At 45.6% G+C, this 18,099-nt stretch overlaps 1 protein-coding gene across 2 annotated transcripts; it reads left to right on the plus strand.

Annotated features, from left to right (window-relative positions):
- The first annotated feature begins 716 nt into the window (after nucleotides 1-716).
- Nucleotides 717-17,180, plus strand: LOC115078124 (NXPE family member 3-like). 2 transcript variants are annotated; one of them, XM_029580791.1, is made up of 5 exons: nucleotides 717-864; nucleotides 2,521-3,260; nucleotides 7,690-7,760; nucleotides 16,045-16,257; nucleotides 16,419-17,180. In XM_029580791.1, exons 1-5 carry the CDS (start codon nucleotides 805-807, stop codon nucleotides 16,949-16,951), a joined length of 1,617 nt encoding a protein of 538 aa, XP_029436651.1. In that variant the 5' UTR covers nucleotides 717-804; the 3' UTR covers nucleotides 16,952-17,180. The 2 variants fall into 2 exon arrangements, with proteins under 2 accessions (XP_029436651.1, XP_029436652.1); XM_029580792.1 differs by lacking the exon at nucleotides 7,690-7,760 and having other exon boundaries at nucleotides 2,521-3,121.
- The last annotated feature ends 919 nt before the right edge of the window (nucleotides 17,181-18,099 follow it).

An 18,099-nucleotide genomic window follows, 5' to 3' on the forward strand; every position in this document is an offset into this window, starting at 1 on the left:
AGGGTTTGTGTGGGTGTGTATGCAAGAGAGAGGGACCCTGTATGAGGGGACGTGTGAGTGTGAGAGAGTGAGGGAGCCTGTATGAGGGTGTGTGTATGTGTACTAGAGAGAGGGAGAATGCATGTGAGAGAGAGAGGGACAGAGGGAGCCTGTGTGAGGGGCAGTACTGAGAACAGGGTCAAACTCTGGGAGTGGTGATAGCATGGAAGGGGTTGAGCCTAGAGGTGGAGGGGAGAGATACTGGCAGGTGGAGGAGTTGGGGCCTGACAGGGCAAAGTGGCCAAGGGAGTAGGGAGAGAGAGTAGAAGGGCCACTCTTACAGTGAATTTCTAGGGGAATTCTGCTCTAAATATTTAAAATTCTGCATCTTTAAGTAATAACATTTTTCTGTATTATTTTAAAATGTAATTACTTAAAGACTGACTTGAAAATTGTGTTATTTTGACCAATATAAAATAGGCAAAATTTTGCAGAATTTTAAGATTTTGTATGCAGAATTTTAAGTTCTTGTGCGCAGAATTTTACATTTTTTTGCACAGAACTCCCCCAGGAGGCAGAATAACTAACACCAGAAAACAGTTAGTTAAAGTTTAATAAAGAAGCATTGTATCCGTGTGAGTATTGTAGGCTGTGCCAGACTTGAAATGTCCTTGCCCTGCAGATCAGGTAATTACAGCCCACTTTGGCACACTCATGTACCTTTGAAGTAATTTGGTGCAAAAGTAACCCAACCACATCCTGCAGGAATCCAGCTCCTTGCGCATTACTTATTTCTGAAGGCTGCAGTCTGGACAGCTGCATGCCATGAGTTTGTCATCACGCTGGATTTTTATCTACTTACTCTGTTTAGTTTTTGTGATCGGGGTAAGTTGAAACTATAATAAATTGCAATTTGTTTTCCTCTTTTCCTTCTCTCCCTTCACACCTCTCTCTCACCAGCTCTTCTTCATTCTCTTCTCGTTGTCTTCTCTCACTGTGATTTCTTACTTCTCTCCATCTCCTATTTCACCTTTTCTTTCTCCACTCTTTTCTCTCCTCCCATGCTTTCTTCTTAGTGACTCTACTCTTTTATAATTTTTATTTAGCGTTTTCTCTGATACCTTGGGCAGGATTGATGCATTTCCTCTCCCTCACCTCGCACCTTTCCCTCCTTTTGTTGCCTTCTCACTTTCTTCTCTCTTTTGGCATTTTTTTAGCTTGTTCCTATTTGCCCTCCACTCTTCTCTCTCTTCCTCTTCTCCTGTCTCCCACCTTCTTCTTTCTCTCATTTGTCTCCTCTCTATTCTCCTTTGTTGTTCACTCCTTCACAGAACTCTTCCAGTAATTAGAAATGAAGGGGTGATATTGAACAAATGGGGATCGTGTTTCAGATGTCATAATGGGGGATCATTTAGGATTCAGAGATCACTGGATGGTTGCTGTGGTTCAGTATTAGAACATAGGCTTAGGGGGTTCATTCAAAGGCCAGAGTCCTGGACTTCAGGAAAATTAACTGATAAGATGGGGGAGTATCTCAAGTCATTAACTGGACAGGATAAGCTAAGGGAAGTAGAAGAACAGTGCCAAATCTTAAGGGAGATATAAGGGTAGCAAACCCTAATATTAGGAAAGCAAATAAAGGGTAAGAGAACAGTAAGCATTCTGTGGTTTTGTAAAGAAGTGGCTGAAAAGGTAATGGAAAAAGAGACTGCAGAAAGAGGAAGACAGGCGACTATATCTGGAAAAGCTGAGAAAATAGGAGAGTGAAGGTGCACATGGAAAAAAATGGCAAATATAATAAACAGGAGGACAAGACTTCTGCAGGAGAACATGCAGTAGTGGCATTGCGAGACTGAGGGGTGAAAAGGGAGAAAGATATAGAGGGGTAGATTTTCAAAGGGGTACGCGGGTATGATACGTGTGTACCCCCCGAAAACCTACCCCAAACCCCCCTTGTGCGTGCCGAGCCTATTGCATGGAGGGGCGTGTCGGGGGGTGTGCCACGAGTGACGCGGCGTTTCGGGGGCGGGCCCAGGGGAGTGGTGCCGGCCCGGGGGCGTGGTCGAGGCCTCCGGACCAGCCCCCGGGTCGGGTGATGGCGTGCCAGCAGCCCGCTGGCACACGCAAATTTATGCCTGCTTTCCGCAGGCGTAAATCTGCCAACAAAGGTAGGGGCTTTTGAATGCGTTTTATCTGCTGTTGTAATAATATAATAAAATAAGGTCCAGGGCTGGGATGATCCCAGTCAGAGTTGATGCTGGGAGAGAATCTTGGACTTGTCCTGGATGAGAGAGCGAGACAGCCAGGATTAGAGCAACTCCGCTCAGAGGTTATTGAGGGGGCAGGCAGACTTCTTGCTCCAGGGAACGCAGTCACTGTCTGACAGCTCCATGAATCATGAATGCTCCCAGGTCTGCCTTAAGTCTGGATTCCTGCAGATAACATACCTGCCTGTGCTGACATGTACCAAGGCTGTGCCAGGCAGTGCCATATGTGGGCATTCCTATGGAGTTTAATCTGAGTGTCTGTCTCTCTTCTCAGTTGATTTCCAGGTTTCTGATGATTGAGAAGAAACTGACATTTCACTTTCCTCCGTGGATAAGTAAGCTGGAAAGTGACTCTTCCATCACTCAGCCCCCAGCCATGACAACTTCTTGGCATGACTCTGAGGAAGTGAAGATGCTGAAAGAGCTGATAGCGTGGCCAGAACCCCGGGGGACACCAAGTGTTGAATCCTCCACGAGTCCTGAGAACTGTGACTACCAGATCCTGAATCCCAGAGCCCACTATTCTGTCGGAGAGACCCTGGAGCTGCTGTTAACCGCGAGAGACCACCAGAAGAGACCAAAGAGCTACGGAGGCGATTTCTTCCAGGCCAAACTTCATTCCCCCGGACTGAAGGCTGGAGTGACGGGGTCCGTGCGAGATCACCAGAACGGGACCTACACCATCACCTTCCTGCTGCTGTGGCCTGGGGATGTGGAGGTTTCTATCCGGCTCATGCTTTCCAGCGAGGCCGTCCACATAATCAAAAGACTAAGGGAGTCCAGGCCTGACAAGGCCTCCTTTTCTGGAGTTTTTATGAAAAATGGAAAGGAGGAAGTCACCGAATGTAATGTGTATAAATTGAATGGTTCATTGTGTGAGTATGCAGATCTCGGCACCAAAGAGAAATGGTACTGCATCAAACCCAAAGAACTTCCCTGCAGCTCCTGCGTTTACCATGTAAATGGAAACGTCAGGAGCATCACAACCAAAGAGGACGAAGCATTTTTACACAAGTAAATTATTAACAGTAGTGTGTATGTGTGTTTGCAGGCACGAGTGCAGGGGCGAATTGGCCTCTCAGAACTTCAGGCATGCTCCAGTGGGCTGATCGGGCCAATCATAAGGGTTGGTGTTGGTCGCAGCAGTTCCAGGCCCATGAAGCTGCTGTGACCAATACCAACCCCACAACAGCTCTTCTCATGTTTATTTATTTTATTTATTTAAGATTTTTATATACCGACGTTCATCAAAGATATCACATCGGTTCACAGTGTAACACAAATTGGCGCCTGGGGTAGCGCTTTACATCGAACAGAGGTAACTTTACATCGAACAATAGTGACATGTTAACAAGAAAACACTCTGCCAGGTGCCTCCCAAGGGACAGTCTGGCTTGCTTCTAGGAGCTGTTGAAATATGCACTGGAGGGAAATGCACGAGGGATTCAGACAAATATCCCATGGGCTGGTTTGAAAAAAAATCCCCCGCTCTGATATTTCCCTGCAATCTGTCCCTGCATGAGTATCTTTGGTAATTAGACCAATTGCTTGTTATATGTAGGTGTTAAACTGTAAGGATATGCAGCATTATTGCATCCATCATATGGCACACATGGTGCATCTATAATGAAATGCAAGTATGCAGAAAATGACAGAGAAGCAGAGCGACCGCAGATGACAGTGAACTCTAACACATGGAAGTCAGATTTCTACACTATATGATCTAAAACACCATAGCTTAGTGGTTAGAGCAGCTGAGCCTGCGTCAGGGAGACCAGGATTCAAATCCTTCTTCTGATCTTGCGCAAGTCCTTTTACCCTCCATTGTTTCAGGTACAAACTTAACGTGAGCTCTCTGGGGACAGAGAAATAACTACAGTATAGTGAAATATAAGAATCTGGAAAATAAATGCTCTCAGTGCCTGATGATATCACACCTCTGTGTGGACCATGAAACAGGCATTATTGATGCCAAAGTGTTGGGCCATTTTCCTGCCCTTCAGTTTCTGAGTCATTCAGTCGTTCTTCTTGAGTCTTTCATCAGAGAATATTATTATTTATTTATTTGAAACATTTTATATACCACCCCCTACAATAGTTTCCACAATAAACCTCACTTCCATGTATTAGATGCATCTGTAAGGTACACACCAAGCTGCTATCTATATCTAGCTATATATATCTATACGCAGCAAGGGTATGAAAGTCAGCTGCTTGCCTACTCTTCCTGAGGCTTTCCTTGGGCTACTTCCTTCAACCAATCCCTGGCTTTCTATGCCTTTCTGCTCCTCCTTCCTATCATTCTGCTTCCCCTGCAGTTCTCTCTAGACCACAGGGAAAACTGTCCTAACACTCTCTTCTCTGGACCTTTTCTGCCCCCCTGTGCAGGAACAGAAGAACATAACAAAATTGCCATGCTGGCTCAGACCAAGGGTCATCAAGCCCCGCATCCTGTTTCCAACAGAGGCCAAACCAGGCCACAAGAACCTGGCAATTACCCAAACACTAAGAAGATCCCATGCTACTGATGCAATTAATAGCAGTGGCTATTCCCTAAGTAAACTTGATTAATAGCCGTTAATGGACTTCTCCAAGAACTTATCCAAACCTTTTTTGAACCCAGCTACACTAACTGCACTAACCACATCCTCTGGCAACAAATTCCAGAGATTTATTGTGCATTGAGTGAAAAAGAATTTTCTCCGATTAGTCTTAAATGTGCTACTTGCTAACTTCATGGAATGCCCCCTAGTCCTTCTATTATTCGAAAGTGGCCTCTCCTTCTGATGAGGTGTCACTCTCAAGTCCTGGTAACTGTTGACATTAAAGATGTCTGGACACTTTCCAGAGAAGTACGGATACTACTCTTCCAAGTCAAACACAGGATGTTTGTATGATCTGCCAAATCTTGGCTTGTAAAGAGAGCCTGAATAAGGTAAAAACAAATCTTGCCTATTGAGTAATGTCTCCACCGTTCTGGTGGTTGGTCCTGAAAGGCAGGAGTTACAAGAGCTCCCAGGGCTAACTCCTTTCTCTCTGTCCCACAGCCCCGGGTTTTGGGTTCTTATCAACAGGGTGATTGCAGGGAGGAATATTCTTCCAAGGCTCATGGTGTGTGAGTGACTCTCAATTTCTGTCCTGAGGAGGTCTTTCTTCACATTCAGTTGGAGGGATGTGAGTGCCAACAAAATGCTCTGGATGTTTGAGTTGGGTGTCCAAACAAAACTTTACTGTAGCACGTCTTCAATAACAACTTGTAGCACTATACACACCAGTACTTGGCACACGAATTCTCCAACTTTCCTTATCTGTGAAAGTGTCTCTCAGTGAATAGTCCAGGAAAGGAACTCACCCTCCAGGTCTTGGAAAAGCAAAAGGCCCCAGCTACACAGAGGAAAATCCCCTTCCAAAACATACTGACAGAAAAAAAAGCAGGATCTCGAACACTGTACAATTCCCACTTGTAATGTTTCTCCCCAGGGTGAAGACTCCGAATGCGGGTCTCCAGATGTAGCAAGATCTTACTCTCAGTTCTCTTTCTCCAGATGACACACTGGATCTTTTGGTTCAAAGATCCAGGCAGCAGGGGGACAAGCAGCTCTTCTGATATTCCCCACTTTATACCTGCAGGGAGGAAGCCATTCCAGCAACCTTTGTGGAGGTGCTTTTCTGAAAATGGTACCCCCTCCCTCTACTGCCTAATTCTTACTCCTTAGCAACTTAAGCTATATTGTGGTGAATCCAAATGTCCTCACAGACTCTACAATGTTTTTGAATAAGAACATTCCAGAAATGTACACATTACTATGGTATTGGGGAGGTAGCAGCCCAGCTGCTTCGGTGGCCGACTCTTGAAGTCACCACAACCCACCTCAGGCCAGAGCTGCTCCCATCCTGTGTTCCTTGAGCAGCCAGACAGGTTCTGGGGAGCTTCCAACCTATCTGCATACTTCTCTTAGCTGCTTTGGTGGTTGACACTGGAGGTTACCACAATCCACCTCAAACCTGACCTGCTCCCACTCTACACTCCCTGAGCACTAACCAAGTAACGGGGAAGTCTCAGCCTATCTGTATATTTCTCCCAGCTGCTTCGGCGGTTGATTCCAGAAATCATTCCAAACCACCTTGGGCCTGAGCTGCTTCTACCTGTGCTCCTGGATATTGGGCAGGTTGTAGCCCCCTTGCATATTTCTCCCAACTGCCCCAGCGGTAAACTTTGGAAGACACCACAACCCACATCAGGGCTGAGCTGATCCCATCCCATGCCCTTTAGTAGCTGGGGAGATACTGGGGAAATTGCAGGTTTCTCTTTTATTTTGTATTGTTCCACTACATTTTCTCTTGTGATAATATTGTAAACCACTACTAACACCAAATCCTTCTTCTCTATCCCTACATTCTTTTCCTCACATGCTATTCTGTCATCTGCAATGTCCACTGCTTTTGAGCTTCAGTGTTTTCATCCTGCCATCCAGCCATCTCCACTCTTCTTGGTAGCATCTGCCACCTCTCTTCTCTGTAGTCTCCTCCTCCTCCTCTCAGGTGGGGAAATCATTCCCAATGCTGGCCCTGCAAGGCAACATTCACCCCATTTGTGCATGTATAACTGTTACCCCTCCAATCTTATCACTATTCCTTTTCTCCCCTCTCTTCTCTTTCTTTTGTTCCCTGTGGAATGCCCACTTTTCCACCAAAGTTTTCCTAAGTTTTCTTGCCGTGACTGAGACCTGGCTTTCTCCTCAGAACTGTGCTTCAGTTGCTGCTCACTCTCATGGAGAGTATCTTTTCTCACATACATCTGACACAGTAGGCCGCGATGGTGTTGTTGGACTTCTGCTCTCCCCCTCCTGTAGGTTTCAATCCTTTTTCTACCTTTGAGGCCCACTCCATCTGCCTATTCACCCCACTACCTCTCCAGATAACTGACATTTATCGACCTCTTCATAAATCCCCCTCCTCCTTTCTCATCTACTTTGATTCTTGATTTTCCTTTTCCATTATTTTTGGCAAGTTTGACCTCCATATTGAGGACCCCTCTGGCTTTTATGCATCAAAACTCCTTGTCTAAACCTCCTTATTTGATCTCAACTCTGCTCTACCTCCCCTACTCACAAGCATGGCCACCACCTTGACCTTATCCTTTCCTCCAACTTCTGTCTCTCAGACTCTTCTACCTCAGTTCTTCCTTTCTCAGATCATCTGCCAGCTTTTATGCTAAACCACCTTCCCCCTCAGTCTCATCCAGTCACCACCGACACCTTTAGGAATCTCCAGGCTGTTGACCTTGTATCCTCTCCACTACTATCTCATTTCTCCTTTCCTCCACTACATTGTGTGAATGAGCTGATGAGGGAGTTTCTTCTTACAACACTATACTCTCAGATGGCTGCAGCATGGTAACCCGCGTGTCTTCTCCCTTCCCTTATTCTCTCTTCGATATCAGGAGATTAACAGGTCAAGTGATCCCGAGTCGAATCCCTTCATTACATGTCCTTGCTAGGACCAACAGCCACAGTAAGTAAGGACCTCCCAAACTCTCATACCTGTACTAACCCCCTCTGCATGTATAACCAGTATTGACAGGATCACCATTAATGCAAAGCTATGTCACTTCACTTATATTGTGGGTGGAACTGAGGGCGAGCCAGGTGCCTTAGTCAGTAAACTGTATAAAATGTGACTTCCCATCAAACACTGTGTCATATTTCCCAAATCCTCGGGAGCTCAATTCACTCCAAATCCTTTTGCTATCTGGAGGCTGAATGGCAGGAAACATTTGGATTTTCCCAAATAGCCACTGTTGGAGATATTTACCTGGTGGTCAATATTCAGATATAGCTAGCTAAGGAATGGTCTAAGGTCTGGCAGCTAAGATTTATTGCTATAAAATGCAGAATAATGCATTTAGGGTAAAAAAAAACAAACAAACCCCAAAACAAAAGGAAAGGTACAGTATTGGAGATGAAATTCGTCTAAGCACAAAGGGAAGAGCGGGATCTGGGGTTAATTGTATCTGATGATCTTAAGGTGGCCAAACAGATAAGCACATAAGAAAATGCCATACTGTTTCAGACCAATGGTCCATCAAGCCCAGCATCCTGTTTCCAACAGTGGCCAATCCAGGCCATAAGAACCTGGCAAGTACCCAAAAACTAAGTCTATTCCATGTTACCATTGCTAATGGCAGTGGCTATTCTCTAAGTGAACTTAATAGCAGGTAATGGACTTCTCCTCTAAGAACTTATCCAATCCTTTTTTAAACACAGCTATACTAACTGCACTAACCATATCCTCTGGCAACAAATTCCAGAGTTTAATTGTACGTTGAGTAAAAAAGAACTTTCTCCGATTAGTTTTAAATGTGCCCCATGCTAACTTCATGGAGTGCCCCCTAGTCTTTCTACTATCCGAAAGAGTAAATAACCGATTCACATCTACCCGTTCTAGACCTCTCATGATTTTAAACATCTCTATCATATCCCCCCTCAGTCGTCTCTTCTCCAAGCTGAAAAGTCCTAACCTTTTTAGTCTTTCCTCATAGGGGAGTTGTTCCATTCCCCTTATCATTTTGCCCTTCTCTGTACCTTCTCCATCGCAATTATATCTTTTTTGAGATGCGGCGACCAGAATTGTACACAGTATTCAAGGTGCGGTCTCACCATGGAGCGATACAGTCATTATGACATTTTCCGTTTTATTCACCATTCCCTTTCTAATAATTCCCAACATTCTGTTTGCTTTTTTGACTGCCGCAGCACACTGAACCGACGATTTCAATGTGTTATCCACTATGACACCTAGATCTCTTTCTTGGGTTGTAGCACCTAATATGGAACCCAACATTGTGTAATTATAGCATGGGCTATTTTTCCCTATATGCATCACCTTGCACTTATCCACATTAAATTTCATCTGCCATTTGGATGCCCAATTTTCCAGTCTCACAAGGTCTTCCTGCAATTTATCACAATCTGCATGTGATTTAACTACTCTGAACAATTTTGTGTCATCTGCAAATTTGGTTATCTCACTCGTCGTATTTCTTTCCAGATCATTTATAAATATATTGAAAAGTAAGGGTCCCAATACAGATCCCTGAGGCACTCCACTGTCTATTCCCTTCCACTGAGAAAATTGTCCATTTAATCCTACTCTCTGTTTCCTGTCTTTTAGCCAGTTTGCAATCCACGAAAAGACATCGCCACCTATCCCATGACTTTTTACTTTTCCTAGAAGCCTCTCATGAGGAACTTTGTCAAATGCCTTCTGAAAATCCAAGTATACTATATCTACCGGTTCACCTTTATCCACATGTTTATTAACTCATTCAAAAAAGTGAAGCAGATTTGTGAGGCAAGACTTGCCCTGGGTAAAGCCATGCTGACTTTGTTCCATTAAACCATGTCTTTCTATATGTTCTGTGATTTTAATGTTTAGAATACTTTCCACTATTTTTCCTGGCACTGAAGTCAGGCTAACCGGTCTGTAGTTTCCCGGATCGCCCCTGGAGCCCTTTTTAAATATTGGGGTTACATTTGCTATCCTCCAGTCTTCAGGTACAATGGATGATTTAAATGATAAGTTACAAATTTTTACTAATAGGCCTGAAATTTCATTTTTTAGGTCCTTCAGAACTCTGGGGTGTATACCATCCGGTCCAGGTGATTTACTACTCTTCAGTTTGTCAATCAGGCCTACCACATCTTCTAGGTTTACCGTGATTTGATTCAGTCCATCTGAATCATTACCCATGAAAACCTTCTCCATTATGGATACCTCCCCAACATCCTCTTCAGTAAACACCGAAGCAAAGAAATCATTCAATCTTTCCGCGATGGCCTTATCTTCTCTAAGTGCCCCTTTAACCCCTCGATCATCTAACGGTCCAACTGACTCCCTCACAGGCTTTCTGCTTCAGATATATTTTAAAAAGTTTTTACTGTGAGTTTTTGCCTCTACAGCCAACTTCTTTTCAAATTCTCTCTTAGCCTATCTTATCAATGTCTTACATTTAACTTGCCAACGTTTATGCTTTATCCTATTTTCTTCTGTTGGATCCTTCTTCCAATTTTTGAATGAAAATCTTTTGGCTAAAATAGCTTCTTTCACCTCCCCTTTTAATAGATAATGGTAAAAGCCAGAAAGATGCTTGGCTGCATAGGGAGAGGAAATTCAGCAAAAACAGAGAGGTGATATTGCCCCTATATAGGTCCCTGGTGAGACCTCCCTTGGAATACCGTGTACAATTCTGGAGTCGCACCATCAAAAGGATATAAACAGGATGGAGTCTGTCCAGAGGGCGGCTACTAAGATGGACAGTGGTCTTCGTTCTAAAGCATATGAGGCTAGACTTAAAGATCTAAACATGTATATCCTAGAGGAAAGGGGAGATATGATAAGAGACATTCAATAACTCAAAAGATTTCTAGGAAGAGGAGGTGAGCCTTTTACAATGAAAAAGAAGCTAGAACAGGTGTGTAGCACCCATTGTACACAGTGGTGCATAGGCACCACCGACTTTAGAACGGTGTGGGCCGTGCACCACCAATTTTAGATGCCTGTAGCCACCAGGAGCTCCCAACCTGCCTGGTGGCCAAAGTGAAAGAGGCTCACGCGGCTGCTGAGGGATCCCATCCCGTCCAGCAGCCAAATTGAAGGAAGTCCCTTCGTTGCTAAAGGATTGCACCAGGCTTGGCGGTCAACCCTCTTGAGCGTGAGTGTATGTGTCGGTCTGTCTGAGAGGGAGCCAAAGTGTGTGTGCATAAGAGAGGGAGGCACTGTGGGCCAGATCTTAAAATCTACGCCCGATTTTATAACATGCACGTGCTGCCGCGCACATGTTATAAAATCCAGGCTGAGCACACGCTAGGGGGGTGCACACATGTGCACCTTGCGCACGCTGAGCCCGAGGGGAGCCCAGATGGCTTTCCTCGTTCCCTCCAAGGCCGCTCTAAAATTGGAGCGGCCTCGGAGGGAACTGTTTTTTGGCCACCCCCACCCACCTTCCCCTATCTAACCCACAACCCAGTCCTAACTAAATCGTCCCCCCTACCTTTATTTCAAAAGTGATGTGCGCCGGCTTGCCATCCCCCAGCACAGGCCACTGTGCCAGGGGATTCGGCACTGCCCCCGAACCGCCGCCATGCCCCCGGACCGCCCCCTGACCGCCGTCACACCCCCGGACCCGCCCCCTTCCCACCCCTTTTTCGAAGCCCCGGGACATACGTGCGTCCCGGGGCTTGCGCGCTCCACCGAGCCTATGCATGTGCCTACTTGAGAGATCGGAAGCCAGTGTATGTGCTTGAGAGGAAACTTGTGTGTCTGTCTGTCTGCATAGCACTCTGAAGTGATACGCTGGAGTTCCCATCCCACCCCAGTGAGAAGAGATCCCGTGTGGTAGTGAGTGGGAGAGAGTGACAGAGAGAGTGAGTAGTGGTAGTGAGTGACAGAGTGTGGTAGTGAGTGACAGAGTGAGATCCCGTGTGGTAGAGATCCCGTGTGGTAGTGAGTAGTGGTAGTGAGTGACAGAGTGTGGTAGTGAGTGACAGAGAGAGAAGATATGGCAAGAGTGGTAACGAGAGGTGAATGTTGAGAAAGAAGGGAAGAGCTGACTGAGAGGGAAGGGAGAATGAGGAAGTAGAATAAGGGAGTAAGAAGCATAGAGGGTAGAAGGGTTTTGTGAGAGAGAAGAAAGTTTGTGTGTTCCCTGCTCCCCTCCACCTCTTCTCCACTAATCCATGACAGTCTCAGAGTGACTGAAAATTAAAAGTTCCCAGGTGTTACTTTAAAACGTTTCTGGTAGTGAAAGGTATTTGTGTGGCTGTTACTGAGGTGACACCAGAATTTGAATTTTCTTTTGTATGGTGAGTTGGTGAGGGCTCTGTCTCTTGGAGAGTGCATCCCTTTTGGGTACCTTAGCAGGGGCGGCAGAGGAAGGAAGGAGGCATCTCATCCTATTCTATCCCTCGCCTCAGGCAGCAGCTTGCATTGTGCAGAAGACATGCTTACCATGCATAAAATACAATTTATGTGCATAAAACGTTTTCTGCATAGAAATCATATTTTGTGCACACAATTAGTGTCTTCAATGCATAAAGCATAATGTATACACACAAAACATGGTTTATGTGTATAAAACAGTGTACAAAGAGTATTTTGCATGCAAAAATCCTGGTAATGCACATAAAACGTGATTTCTGAGCATAAGTGCCAATTGCAGGACACCCCCCACCCCCACCCCGCACTAGGTTAAGCCCTATAGAATTTACCTCTGACCAGGAATTGAATATGCAGCATTAAACCAAAATACATTATACCTACCTACCCATCTGTCTGTATTGTGGATTAATAGCTAATACCTAATATGGGATTTAAATTGATCTCTAATTTGTGTGTAGTTTTCTTCACAATAGTATACACATTTTTTGTGCACTAAACTTGTATCATTGGGAGTGGAGTTAATACACAAAAATGTGTACAGTACTATGTACTAACGTGTGCATGCAGCCCAATGCATCTTGTTACAATCGGGAGATTGGGGTGGTGGTTGGAAGCAAATTGAGATGGATTTCATTTTGGGACTGGGGCTGCTCACGCCACAGTGCTGAGACATAGTGTTGGATTTAAGACCTATGACAGCAGGTTGCTAAGAAAGGCCCTGGTTCAAGCACTTCCATCGCAATGACTGAGCTAAGATCTCGATTGTAACAAGATGCATTGGGCTGCATGCACACGTTAGTACATAGTTCTGTACACACCAAACGCCTTTTCTACAGAAAGGATCCACAACTATCAATACAACTCTAAAACACTATTCGCCTATGTATCCAACCTGACCAGCCCCACCCACAACCCTCCCGCAAACGAAAACCCGGACAAAATCTGCGAAGATCTAACACAATACTTCAGCAACAAAACCACCATCCTGATTGCAAACATCCCTAACTCTAGTGCGAAACCTACCGAGCCACCCACCACATCCATCCCCTCCTGGGCTCAATTTGATCACATCGCATCAACGGAAGTGGAGCCAATAATTCGAAAAGCAAATCCAGCCACACACACCCTTGACCATATTCCAACAAAGTTCCTAAAGTAAGTCTCAAATATCATCGCCAAACCAATTGCCGACATCATTAACCTCTCCCTGGAACAGGGCATTTTCCCAGTCTCAAATCTGCATATCAAACCCATCCCCAAAAAAATGAACCTAGACATCTCAGACCCTGTCAACTACAGACCAATCTCCAACCTGCCCTTCATTGCCAAGATCCTGGAAAAAACTGTCAACAAACAGCTCTCCGAACATCTGGAACACCACAACATTCTAAACCCAGCTCAACACGGTTTCAGAAAATTCATCAGCACAGAGACACTCCTTCTTGCCCTCACCGACTCCATTCTCAGAGGTCTGGATAAGAACTCATCATACCTCCTGATACTCCTTGATATCTCCGCCGCATTCGATACCATCAACCACAACACCCTGCTGACCAGACTAGAAGAAATTGGCCTATGTGACACCACAATCAAATGGTTCGCCTCATACCTTTCCGGTAGGTCCTATTCAGTAAAAATAGAATCATCCCAATCCAAACAATTCCCCCTACCACACGGCGTTCCCCAAGGATCTTCCCTCTCCTCAACACTGTTCAACATCTACATGCTCCCCCTCTGCAACCTTCTTTCCAAAAAAGGGCTTACATTTTACATATACGCAGATGACGTACAGATTCTACTCCCCCTCAAATCCTCCCTTGAAAGCACTCTAAAACCTGGGACACCCACCTGTCGGACATAACACAACTCCTCGCTCAGCTCTCACTCTCCCTCAACCTCAAAAAACTGAAATCCTTCACATCTCCAACACCCCCAACTGCCACCTCAGTCATCAAAGCCCAACAACCCTCCCGAACCATCAACTAGCCCTTACAGCCAGAAACCTCGGAATCACTCTTGATACAGAAATCAACCTCAAAAAGCATATCAACACCATCATCAAAGATGGATTCTTCAAGCTCCAGACACTCAAAAGACTCAAACCGCTGCTCTTCCCACGCGACTACAGAACCGTCCTCCAGACCATAATATTCTCAAAACTTGACTACTGTGACTCCCTCCTGCTCGGCCTACCCACTTCCACAATCAGACTGCTGCAGCTACTACAAAATGCGGCAGCCAGATCCATCGCAAACCAAAAGAAGTCGGATCACATCACCCCCATCCTCAAGGACCTCCACTGGCTACCCATCGCCTTCCGGACACAAAACAAAGTTCTTTCCCTCATTCACAAGTCACTCCACAACGAGAAATTGGTTTGGTTAAACACGCCCCTTCGATACCACACACTGCAACGAACCCTCCGATCCTCTAATACTGGTCTCCTCCACATCCCCACCCCAAAGGAAGCACATCTAACCACGACAAGAGAGCGCGCATTCTCCATAGCTGGACCTTCCCTCTGGAACAGCCTTCCAGCTTAACTAAGATCCGAACCATCAATACAGCTCTTCAAAAAACACCTAAAAACCTGGCTTTTCTGGCGAGCCTTCCCCCAATGAGCATACCCACAACCACCCTAACATTCTTCCTGTTAGCCCTGCCCCTGCGAGCATGTTGTCCGACCCCGTCCCCGGTCGCATGCTGCTCTCCATCACGTGTCATTTTAAGACTATCCAATCCCTTTAATTTGCACTAGAATAATTCACATATAACTGTTCTTCCTTTCTATGGGGTAGATTTTTAAACAGCGCGATTTGGCCTACTTTTGCTTGCGCATCAGACTCAAGCAAAAGTACGCTGGATTTTAGTAGATACGCGCGGAGCCGCGCGTATCTGCTAAAAACCTGGATCGGCGCGCGCAAGGCTATTGATTTTGTATAGCCGGCGCGCGCCAAGCCGCGCAGCCTACCCCCATTCCCTCCAAGGCCGCTCCGAAATCGGAGCGGCCTCGGAGGGAATCCTCTAACGCCCTCCCCTCACCATCCCCTCCCTTCCTCTACCTAACCCACCTGCCCGGCCCTGTCTACACCCCCCCCCTTACCTTTCTCCGGGGATTTACGCCTCCCGGAGGGAGAAGTAAATCCCTGCGCGCCAGCGGGCCTGCTGCGCGCCGGGACGCGACCTGGGGCGGGTACGGAGGGCGCGGCCACGCCCCCGGACCGCCCCGGGCCATAGCCACGCCCCCGTACCCGCCCCCAAAATGCTGCCGACACGCCCCCGAAACGCCGCGACGACCGGACACACCCCCGACACGCCCCCCTCCGAAAACCCCGGGACTTACGCGAGTCCCGGGGTCTGCGCGCGCCGGTAGGCCTCTTTGAATGTAGGCATACCGGCGCGCAGGGCCCTGCTCGCCTAAATCCGCCCGGTTTTGGGCGGATTTAGGCGAGCAGGGCTCTGAAAATCCGCCCCTATATTCCCAGTTTGTTTCCTTATCCCATTCCTAAACCTCAAGTTTCATTTCGTTGCACTGTTCAAGAAAATGTTTCTCTGTAAGAAATAAGTATCCTCCCCCCCCCCCTCCCCCGCTTATTTCCTTTTTTTGTTATCTGTAAACCGATGTGATATCTTTGATCTAATGTCGGTATATAAAAATGTGCAAATAAATAAATAAATAAATTTACTCAGTGGATGGTCCCTTAATTTAGGGAAACCAAACTTCTCCAGGTCAGGAACACCCAGACATTATCCAGGGGATGCTACAGGATGTGTGCATGTGAGTAACAATGAGAGACTCACAAAGCCAGGGGAAGAGCCACTCTCTGAAAAATCATTCATTGTGTTTTACAATTCCCAGGTGAGTTACGGCTTCCCAACTGCACCCCGGGGCTGCCAATCCCAAATCCATCCGGATTCTATTATGATGACGACTGGACATCCCTGATCTGTTCCAGCAGGAAGTTCCCCATGCCGTCCAATATCACCAAATGCCTGAGTGGGAAAGCCGTGTATATGTTCGGGGACTCGACTCTGAAGCAGTGGTGGGAGTATCTTGAGTCCTTCGTTCCCTGTAAGTCAGTGATTTCTTCTCATTTCCCACAGTAATAATGTAGACTTCTGGTGATATGTCACTGTGGTCTTCCAGGCCATGACTGTACCCAGCTGCTCTGTGACTCCCTGCTCACTTTACTAGTCACTGACAGTAAAATCATATATCTCTTTGTTTCACAGCTCTAAAGAAGATTGGTTTTCATTTGTCACCATACATGGGTCTTCAGCTGGCCATAGACACAGAAAACAACTACCTAATTCAGTGGAGAGCACATGGAAGACCTTTGTCGATGGGCAAGCTCATGGTGGCAAACCTGCATTACATCACAAATGACATTGATGGGATTGGCGGAGGGCCTGGCATAGTGATTGTTTTCAATATCTGGGCCCACCTCGTATTCTTTTCCGTAGATTTGTACATCCAGCGGATGCAGAAAATCCACAGGGCAGTGATAGATCTCTTGCAGAGAAGCCCTCAGACCACCATCATCATCAAAACAGCCAACACCGGGAAGACTAATATGCCCAACAGTGAATGGCTGTCCTTTCAGCTGGATTCCATCCTAAGGAGGGTGTTTTTGGGGCAACCAGTGGCCATCATTGATGCCTGGCAGATGACATCTTGCCACTACCTGCCTTACAACATCCATCCTGGGAGAGTCATCATTAGGAATGAAGTAGACATGTTCCTCTCCTATATCTGTCCACAATAAGTAGGGTGTCCTAGGACATGCCCAGTGTTTTAGATCTTGATAACTGGTTTGAAAACAAAATCCAAAACCTGAGTACAACAGCAAGTTGGACAACAAAACCGCAGTACAGTTATTGATGTGATGCACAAAGTATCTAACTTGTTTAAATCATTATCTGAGGGAAATCTTCATGGTATTTTAAAGCAAGCATCTGTCCGTTCTATCCTGAATAAACCTTTGTTAGATCCTACGGCCCTCATTACCATCCTATGTCCTCCTTACTGTTTTTGCCTACATTAATAGAGAAACTATTACTAAAACAACTTCATGATTTTCTTGATAGCCATCATGTTTTAGACAGTTACCAATCTTGTTTCCATCTTATTCACAGTACCAAAGCTTTACTGTTTTCAAGTTTGGATCTTTCTACTTATGTTTCTGATACTGGTACTTCCTACATTTTAGTATTGTTATAGATTGCATCTGCTTTCAACATTATTGATTATGAGATTTAGCACTTGCATTTAGCAAGCTTTGGTTTAGCCTCGGCAGTCTTAGCTCGATTTCTTCTCTTTTGACTAATCATACTCAAAGCGTTGTTCCTTAATGTCCAGCAGACCAGTCCAGATGGATGGGTTTTCCTCCTCTATCAACAGAGAACAAAAGAATTAGGGCATCCCGACAGTGAGGTTCCAATAATAAGTAGTCCAAGTGCCTGTAACTAAAATCTCAGCTGAGCTAAAAAATTCTAACTTATCCCTATGAATTAAAAAGCTGAATGGAAATACAAGCAAAAAATAAACTTTGAAATGTTTGTATGCTAATGCCAGAAGTTTAAGAAGTAAAATGGGAGAATTAGAATGTATAGCAGTGAATGATGACATAGACTTAATTGGCATTACAGAGACATGGTGGAAAGAGGATAACCAATGGGACAGTGCTACACCGGGGTACAAATTTTATCACAATGACAGAAGGGAGCACCTGGGAGGCGGTGTGGCGCTTTATGTCCTGGATGGCATACAGTCCAACAGGATAAACATCCTGCATGAGACTAAAAGCACAATTGAATCTTTATAGGTAGAAATCCCTTGTGTGATGGGGAAGACTATAGTGATAGGAGTATTCTACCGTCCACCTGGTCAAGATGATGAGACGGACAGTGAAAT

The sequence above is a fragment of the Rhinatrema bivittatum genome, chromosome 16, assembly GCF_901001135.1.
Source record: "Rhinatrema bivittatum chromosome 16, aRhiBiv1.1, whole genome shotgun sequence".
Taxonomy (NCBI): domain Eukaryota; kingdom Metazoa; phylum Chordata; class Amphibia; order Gymnophiona; family Rhinatrematidae; genus Rhinatrema; species Rhinatrema bivittatum.

Bases quoted from the DNA above. Each gene is read 5' to 3' on its own strand.
- LOC115078124 (XM_029580791.1), top strand. From the start codon at position 805: ATGAGTTTGTCATCACGCTGGATTTTTATCTACTTACTCTGTTTAGTT. The intron at 865-2,520 runs GTAAGTTGAAAC...CTCTCTTCTCAG, and splicing joins GTTTAGTTTTTGTGATCGGG to TTGATTTCCAGGTTTCTGAT. The intron at 16,258-16,418 runs GTAAGTCAGTGA...TTTGTTTCACAG, and splicing joins TCTTGAGTCCTTCGTTCCCT to CTCTAAAGAAGATTGGTTTT.